Source organism: Herpailurus yagouaroundi, unplaced genomic scaffold, assembly GCF_014898765.1.
Source record: "Herpailurus yagouaroundi ecotype Mexico unplaced genomic scaffold, PumYag 77, whole genome shotgun sequence".
In the NCBI taxonomy this organism is placed as follows: domain Eukaryota; kingdom Metazoa; phylum Chordata; class Mammalia; order Carnivora; family Felidae; genus Herpailurus; species Herpailurus yagouaroundi.
In genome coordinates, this window is record NW_024412388.1 from 11,113,768 (window position 1) to 11,123,338 (window position 9,571).

Sequence of the window (9,571 nt, forward strand, 5' to 3'; positions counted from 1 at the left end):
CTTTTCTTTTCTTTCTGCTGCTAATGTAAATGGTGTTGTGTTTTTCACTTCCGATTCCATTTGTTCATTTCTGGTATATAGGAAAGCAACTGACTTTTGTATATTAATTTTGTATCCTACAACCTTGCTATAATTGCTTACTAGTTCTAGGAGTGTTTTTGTTGATTCATGGGGATTTTCTATATAGGCACTCATGTCATCTGCAAATAGAGACAGTTTTATTTCTTCCTTTCCAATCTGTATACCTTTTATTTCCTTTTCTTGTCTTATTGCCTGTCCTGGCTAGGACACAGTACCGTGTTAAAAAAGAAGTGTGAAAGAGGACATCCTTGTCCTGTTCCTGATCTTAATGAGAAGGTTTCTAGTTTCTCACCATTAAGTATGATGTTAGCTTTAGGGTTTTTGTAGATGTTCTTTATCAAGTTGAGGAAGTTCCCCTCTATTCCTAATTTGCCACGTGTGTGTGTGTGTGTGTGTGTGTGTGTGTGTGTGTGTGTGTGTGTGTAATCACAAATGGCTGTTGGATTTTGTCAAATGCTCTTTCTTCACCTGGCTATGATCATGTGGCTTTTCTTCTCTAGCATGTTGAGGTGATGGACAGCATTAATTGATTTTCAAATGCTGAACCAGGCTTGCTTAGCTGAAATGAATCCCACTTGCTTGTGGTGTATACATTGTTGGATTGGATTTGCTAATATTTCGTTGAGGATGTTTCATCTGTGTTCATGAGAGATACTGGTCTGAAGTCCCTTCTTGTAATATCTTTATCTGGTTTTGGTATTAGACTAATGTTGTCCTCACAGAATGAGTTAGGAAGTGTTTCTTCTGGTTCGATTTTCTGAAAGAGGTTGTAGGGAACTGGTATCGTTTTTTCCTTAGGTGTTTGATGGAATTCACCAGTGAACCCATCTGAACCTGGTGCTTTCTGTACCAGGAACCAGGTGCTTTCTGGAAAGTTATTCATTATCGATTAAAATTCTTTAATAGATATGGGCCTATTCAGATTATTTATTTCTCCTTGTATGGGTTTTGGTACCTTGTATCTTTCAAGGAGTTGGTCAGCTTCGTCTAAGTTCTCAAATTTGTGGGCATAGAATTGTTTATAATATTCCTTTGTTATCTTTAATATTTATGTGATCAGTAGTGAACCTCTCTCTTTCATTTCTGGTTTTAGTAACTTGTACCCTCTCTCTCTTGTTCTTGGTTAGCCTGCTAGAGGCTTGTCAATTTTACTGATCTTTTCAAAGAATCAACTTTTGGTCTCACTGATGTTTCTCTATTATTTTCCTGTTTTTTATTTCATTCATTTCTGTCTGAATTTTTGTTTCATTTCTTCTGTTTGGGTTAGGCTTTCCCAAGGTGAAAGCTTAGATTATTGATTTGAAGTCTTTCTTCTTTCCCAAGTTTATAGCAAGCATTCCATGCTATAAACTTCCCTCTTAGCCCTGCTTTCACTGAATCCCACACATTCTGGTAAGTTGTATTTTCATTTGCATTTACTTTCGTTTCATTTAGGTAATTTTTTTTTTAATTTTTCTTGAGGCTTCTCCTTGACCCACAGGCTGTTTAGAAGTGTGTCGTTTAATCTCCAAATATTTTGTAATTTTCAGTTATTTTTCTGCTATTGATTTCTAGTCTGATTCCATTGTAGGCTGAAGGCATGCTGTGTAGGAGTTCTGTGCCTTTAAATTTGTTAGGGTTTGTGGCTCAGAATGGGGTCTATCTTGGGGAACGTTCCATGTGAGCGTGAGAACAACGTGCATTTTGTTTTGTTTGGTGAAATTGTCTGTGCCTGTCAATTACAGCTAATCGATTAACGGTGTTGTTCAGTTCAGCTTTATCCTTACTATCTGCCTGCTGGATCTGGCCATTACTGAAACAGGAATGTTGAAGTCTCTAACTCTCATAATGAATTTGTCTATTTCTCCTTGAACCTCTATCAGTTTTTGCCTCATTTATTCTGATGCTTCATCGTTAGGCACATACAATTAAGGATTGTTATGTCTTCTTGGAGAACTGACTCCTTGATCATCATATCCTTGGATCCTCTCTTTATCCCTGAGAATACTCCTGGCTCTGAAGTCTTTTCCGTCTGAAATTAATATAGTTACTCCTGCTTTCTTTCTGCATTTCAATATGAAATACTTGAGTGCCCAAGTGTATGATAAAAATTTGCAAAGTGAGTAAGAACACAGACATTTGAATCAAGCAAATCAGAGTAGAAGCCAGGGTAGTCAAGCTGGGTAACTCTGCACAAATGTAATCATTCTGTGCCTCAGTTTCCTTATCTACAAAATAGAGAACTATCCCTTTGGGCTGTTATGTAGATGACAGGAGAGCACTTAGCACATTTCCTGGCATGTAATGTTTAATTAATATAGTCTATTAATACAAGCTGTTGTATTGCTATATAACAGCATAACATAAGCAATTAGTCTATTATTGATACAAGTGACTGGTTATTATTGCATTTTGAGACTTCACTGTCGATTTCTAAGTGCAAGTACTCTTTGTATGAAAGTTGGATGAGGCACTCCAGGAGGATACATTTAAATGTTTATTTATTTATTTTGAGAGAGAGAGAGCGAAAACACACAGGTGCGTCCAGGCAGGGGAAGGGCAGAGAGAGAAGAGAGAATCCCATGCAGGCTCCACAGTGTCAGCACAGAGCCCCATGCGGGGCTTGATCTCACAAACCGTGAGATCATGACCGGAGCCGAAATCAAGAGTTGGACGCTCAACGGACTGAACCACCCACGCGCCCCACGAGAAGATAAATTTAGAAAATAATTGCAAAGTCGCAGGCTGAAGTGGATGTCTCATAGGCAGTGTCCTGAAAAGAGAAGGGCTTCACATATGCCCTGCAGCCACAGTCCAGAGCCCCACGGCCAGGGGCATATGGTATTTCCTTCTGGCCACTGGGCCCTCCTCGGTCTTCTGATCAAAGCGAAATTACAGCAAAGCCTTCTGCCCTCCACTGCCAATTCACAGACACACCGTCTGGGGTCCCTCTCTTTTTGGAAATGTAATCACACCAGGCCTCCTATTAAAAAGTAGATCATTGGGGCACGTGGGTGGCTCGGTGAGTCAAGTGTCCGACTCTGGATCCCAGCTCAGGTCTTGATCTCAGCCATGAGCTCAAGCCCCACAGTGGGCTCCACGCTGGGCATGAAGCCTACTTACAAAAAAAAAAAAAAAAAAAAAGGTAGATCATCTTCGATTGGATAAATTCTGAGTGGCTTTTAAGAAGCAACAGAAATAGCTAATCACATGGGAAAATCTTCATTGCACACCAAGGTTTTCTAAAGGTAGTTATAAAACTAGGTGATGTGCTGTGATCTCAATTTTCTTTCAACTTTTTCACAAGATTGTCAGCACAGACAGAAGACTAGAAGGATGTTCACGGCGCCTGGCTCTGGGGGGATGGGAGCCTAGGTGATTTTAATGCCTTCTTTGTGTTTTTTTTCCAGTTCTCATTTTCTGTAATATTTTTTGAAATGTTATTTTTTTAATGAGTTGAACACAAAATTAATGAACGCCAATCATTAGGAACACCCCCCTCGCCCCCCCCCCATTTAACTCTATGTACTTTATTCCATGAACTTGGTGTTTTCCTTACAGGAAGGTAGACAGTGGTCACTTGCCAAGTGACCTTTCTGGTTTGGGTGTGGGGCCATTTTTGCTTTCTGTCCTGCCGTTCGGGACGACCAAAAGCATACCTATGTGGGGTCAGGGATATAGAAAGTGGCCGATTCCCTGGCCAGACACGTGCTCATCCAGACTCCACAGAGTTCCCTTTGCCTCCGTGCTGCCAGATCCCCAGCCAACAACTTGGGCACCTGCTCTGGGGTCTGGAGTCAGAGAGAAGACATACCCAGCCCCACCAGACACTATCCATGTGACCTTGGCCGGGTCGCTATCTTCCCTGACTCTACCGGTCATCATTTTTAAATGAGGGCTGTGGTGACCAGCCAGCCAGGCGAGGCGCTTAGCACCTTCTGATACCCAGTGCTCAGCAGTAAATGTGAGGGGCCGCTGCTGTTTATTCTTGTTTTCTTGGTTACAGCCACCTTCCTTATGTATTTCAGTCTCCTGACATCGACAACCATCATGCGCTCATTGAATATAATGAGGCCGAGGACAGCTTTGTTCTCCAGGACTTCAATTCCAGAAACGGCACCTTCGTCAACGAGTGCCACATTCAGAATGTGGCCGTGAAGCTGCTACCCGGAGACATCCTGAGATTTGGGTCTGGAGGGCTGACCTACGAACTGGTCATCGAAAACCCATCCTCGGTGAGACTAGACCCCTGTGCGTCCGAAGGGTGGTCCTTGTCCGCCGCGCGCCCCTCGGATTTCACGCCCTGCACACCGGTGACGCTGACCGGCTGGACCCCTGCAAGGTTCACGCCTATCCCAGTGGATCCTGGCGGGGCGTGAGTCCTGGCGCCCTCTTCTGGGCATTTCCTGGAATGACATGTAAATTTTGCACCGTGGCAAACCCAGAACTAAGCGTAGCGTTTTGCTGAAAATGCAAAGCTTGCTCAGGGCAGATGGAAGGCAGGATGCGCTTTTGAAACCTCAGAGATGGATGCTTCTTTTTAGGCAGATCAGCCGTCTGCAGCTTCCTCGCTCTGTGCCCCCGAGCAGGGTTCTTTCTAGGCCTGGGTCTCGGCCAGCACGGCCTGGCATTGATCCGGCTGTAGAGCCCCAAAGTCAGCGTCCGCCCTGAGCAGCCACTCAACGCATAGCAGCTGTTCTTATGCCCCCGATCAGAAATGTCCCCGGGGTCCTGACCCCGAACGTGGCCCCGGTTTAAGCCAAATGTAATACAGAACTTACCCGTTAAACCTCAGTCACAAGGAACGTGCTGTTTACCAGAGAGGTGGGATGGGGGCGGGAGGAGGGGGTTAGCAACCCAGGCTTTGATCAGGATCCCAGCTCTGCCACTTGCATGCTTTTGTGCGCTCTTGAGCGAGCCACCGGACCCCTCAGAACCTCTGTTTCCTCACCTACAGAATGGGGCCAATGGCAGCAATGACCTTGCAGGCTCATCATGAGGGTTGAGATGATTATAATCGTACAACTAGCACAGCGCCCATTCCCGGTGAGCACGGAATGAATCTCTGCCACGCGCGTCCCAGAGAGATGGCACATTTATCTCACCACCCCCAAGAATGCTACGTTGAGTGAGACCCCCAAGGCTTAAAATCCTTTCTGGGACAAGGCCGAGTATAAACAAATTAAATTTAGAGGATCTACACAGAATCCTGGGGTTTTGAGCCCTCAGGCAGCCCTAAATATGCACCCCAGGCAGATCAACAGAATCCCTCAGGCTGCAGGAGCCACGATGTCACATCCATCACCTTTGGCTTTGAAGATGGGGACAGATTTTTCTGCTACTGCACAGCTGCCTTATCCCCCTTAGATCATTAAAGTGTGTTTGCTCATGGACCATACCAGGGTCCTGTGGCAGCACCGAGGAGGGGCTCCTGACCCGGAAGGTGTTGACCTGATCAAGTTTTCAACGTGGGCTCCAAGGACCCCCCAGTACTTCACACCCTGTGGGGAGCAGACCAAGCATGCAGATCCCTGGGCCTCACCCAGGCCCAAGGACTCGTACTTAAGGTTGACAGTTGGGGCGCCTGGGTGGCTCAGTTGGTTAAGTGTCAGCTTCACCTCAGGTCATGATCTCACGGTTCGTGAGTTCGAGCCCCGCGTCGGGCTCTGTGCTGACAGCTCAGAGCCTGGAGCCTGCTTCGCATTCTGTGTCTCCCTCTCTCTCTCTCTGCCCCTCTGCCGCTCATGCTCTGTCTCTCTTTGTCTCTCAAAAATAAATTAAAAAGTTAAAAAAATTTTTTAAAAGATTGACAGATAAAATACAGGATACCCAGCTAAATCTGAACTGCAGATAAACACCAAATAATTGTTTAGTATAAGTATATCCCAAATATTGCAAAAGGCCACTTATGCTTAAAAAAAATTATTTGTTGTTTATCTGAAATTCAGAGTTAATTGGACACACTGTATTTTATTTAGGTTTTTAAAATTTTTTTTAACATTTATTTTTGAGACAGAGAGAGACAGAGCACGAATGGGGGGAGGGTCAGAGAGAGAGGGAGACACAGAATCTGAAACAGGCTCCAGGCTCCGAGCTGTCAGCACAGAGCCCGACGCGGGGCCCGAACTCACGGACCGCGAGACCGTGACCTGAGCCGAAGTCGGATGCTTAACTGACCGAGCCTCCCAGGCACCCCTAGATTTTTTAAATCTATATATTTATGTTAAATCTGGCAACCCTCCCCAGCCTCCCTGGGAACGGGACGTGCACTGGGGAATATGCGTTCTCACAAGCTCCCTGGTGATTCCGACGTGCCCCCAACACAAGGAAAACCTAAATTTGGAACTCCTCCTCTAAAGCATTTACAGATTGTTTCAGGAACCAAGGAAAACAGAGTCTCAAACGCCAAGCCTATAAACCCAAGTCTGTGAAGTGTGAGTCAATGTTTGTCAAACACGTGTGATTGATTATAAGAATGTATTTGGAATGTCCAATAAAATTACAAGTTCCCAGGCCCCCTGCCTGGGAGATTCTCATTCTGTGGCTTGCCAGTAGGGGACAGGGGGACAGATGACATCTGCCTGTTTTCACACAAAGGTATTTATGGAAATGTTATTTATAGGGACACAGAAATTGAAAGCTAGCTATCCATCAAAAGGGGACGTCATTTTAAAAAGTACAAGGAGTTCTTCGTATATGGAAAACTGTGCCGCATTTTTTTTTTAGACACTATTTATTTATTTATTTAAAAAAAATTTTTTTTCAACGTTAATTTATTTTGGGGACAGAGAGAGACAGAGCATGAACGGGGGAGGGGCAGAGAGAGAGGGAGACACAGAATCGGAAACAGGCTCCAGGCTCTGAGCCATCAGCCCAGAGCCTGACGCGGGGCTTGAACTCACGGACCGCGAGATCGTGACCTGGCTGAAGTCGGATGCTTAACCGACTGCGCCACCCAGGCGCCCCGACACTATTTATTTTTGAGAGTGTGCAAGCTGGGGAGGGGCAGAGAGAGGAGAGAGAGGGGATCCCGAGCAGGCTCCGCAAGGTTATATGACCTGAGCCGAAATCGAGAGTGGGGCACTTAACCGACGGAGTCCCCGGGCACCCCTGTGCTGCTTTTTAAAAACCGGCTTTTGGAGATAGACTGACAGGCAAGAAAGCCGCAGGTGTTTAAAGGATGTAACTTGATCGACTTTGACTTACGCGTGTGCCAGACGGACCACCATCAAGGCAGTGAGCAAACTCATCACCCCCAAAGGGTTCCTCGTGACCACGTTTGCTTGCCTGCTTTTAACAGCTTCCTCGAATGTAATTTGCACCACACACACCTCACCCGTTTGTACGTGTGCCGTTCGGTGTTTGCACGTTTATGGGGTTCCGTAGCCGTCACTGCCACCCGCTTCCAGAACCTTTCTATCCATTTCTATCACCCTCCCCCAAACCTTGGCGGCACTTCGTTATTTTTGTTCATTTTTCATTTTTAGATTTTAAAATGGTGGCAAAATACCGAAAACATTTACCGTCTGAACCTCTTGTGAGCATATAGTTCCGTCACTGCGCTCACACTGCTGTGCAGCCATCTCCGGAACGTTCTTCCTCTTCCCAATCCGAAACCCTGTGCCCATTACATGAAAGCTCCCTCCCTCTTCCCTGCTCCCCCAGCCGCCACTCTTTCTGTCTCTATGAACTTGACCGCTCCGGGCCCCTCATAGAAGTGGAATCTCACAGTGTTTGTCCATTGGTGACCATCTCCCTTTGCTTACAGAGTGTAATGTCCTCACAGTCCGTCCGTGTTGTAGCAAGTGTCAGAACTCTCCTCTTTTTTTTTTTTTAATTTTTTCATGTTTATTTATTTTTGAGAGAGAGAGAGAGAATGGGGGAGGGGCAGAGAGAGGGAGACACAGAATCTGAAGCAGGCTCCAGGCTCTGAGCCGTCAGCACAGAGCCCGACGCGAGGCTTGCACCCACGAACCGTCAAGATCGTGACCTGAGCCGAAGTTGGACCCTTAACCGACTGAGCCACACAGGTGCCCTGCATTGTTAACATTTTCTCCAGAAGCTTCTTCAGTGTGGACAGTTGACAACACAAAACAGATCAAGCTCTGATTTACAGTGTTTGCTATTTCTGTGGTGTAAATACTCCCACCATGGCCAATCTCAAGAGACCAGGGAAACATCACTGAGTACAGAGATACAGGGAGACGTGAGGTAGCACGCACATGTAGGGTTAAATCACCTCAAGAGCATGGAGAGGGGTAAAATAATGTAATATAATTCAGAAGGGTGAGTGTTAACTATGTTACTTTTGTTTCTACTATCGTTTAATTGTAAGTTCATATAATTTAATTTTTATTAATGGCTTCTTATCAACCAGCTCACAAAATTCCTGGGCATTTAATACCTGGCTCTCATGGGGGCACCAGGGTGGCTCAGTTAGTTAAGCATCCAATGTCGGCTCAGGACATGATCTCACGGTCCGTGAGTTCGAGCCCCGTGTCGGGCTCTGTGCTGACAGCCCAGAGCCTGGAGCCTTGGAATCCCGATTCCAAGCAGCACGTGCAACATCTTGTGGTTTTCACACAGTCTCTTTCTTCCTTCCTTTTTTGGAACTTAGAAAATTTCCTATTCCCTGTTAACCGATCATCTAAGACCCTTCTGTGAGTATGGAAAGCAGTTATAAAAAAAATCATGACTTCAAACAAGCTCGAAGCTCTAAGAGCCCGGGTGTTAGAGTCAAACAGCATCACCGCTTCCCGGCTGGGGGACCTTGGGCGAGTCACTTACCCCCTCTGAGCTTCAGTTTCTTAATCCACAACATGGGGGCAAAAATGCCTCCCCCACCTCTGGGACTGTTCTGGCAATTAGATGAGAGCACAACACAGTCTCTGGCACCCGGGTGCCTTCCTGACGTGGTGGCTCATCGCCGGAGAAATATCGGCAATTACAAACAGCAGAGCACGTGACAGGCTCTCCAAGGGCAAAGTCGGCTTCACCGTCTGCCCAGCCTCCGGGGCGTCCTGGCAGCGTGTGTGGGTCTTGGAGGCACCCAATATGCAAACTCCCTTGGTTATTTTAGGGTGTCCCACTGAACCTGCACCCCTTACAGGGCTAGAAGCACACACTGGAAAGATAACATAAAGAACAAGTAGATAATCTGAAAAATTGGGTTATGTTTTCTTGAGTAAATTATTGACGGGTGTTTGTTCAAGCTGATACAAACTCAGTAGCGGGTGTGGCCTGGCTAATCCAGGTGGTTGACAACCTGCTATTTTAAAGACAGTGTGGAAGAAATCAGGAGTGTAACATATGCTCCCTCAAAAACAACAAAAAACATGCCACATCCCATATGGTCAGAGAAAAGGGAAAAGGGAAAGAAAAAAGGCATTAGCGTGTATTTTTAAGCTCACGTTTCTAAAAACAGACTTGTTGATAACTGACCTTGACCCCAAGCTCCGGGTACATTCTAATGTGAGCACAGCCCAGAACTAGCTTTTAACGTGAGTCCTTT

General features: G+C 45.8%; 1 protein-coding gene across 1 annotated transcript in view; it reads left to right on the top strand.

Moving 5' to 3' along the window:
* LOC121027834 (forkhead-associated domain-containing protein 1-like) overlaps window positions 1-4,439 on the top strand; it is a 23,303-nt gene extending 18,864 nt beyond the window's left edge. The window contains exon 3 of the mRNA XM_040471519.1: window positions 4,089-4,439. Within this exon, the coding sequence (XP_040327453.1) occupies window positions 4,089-4,439 (351 nt within the window). The remainder of the gene's footprint in view (window positions 1-4,088) is intronic.
* The last annotated feature ends 5,132 nt before the right edge of the window (window positions 4,440-9,571 follow it).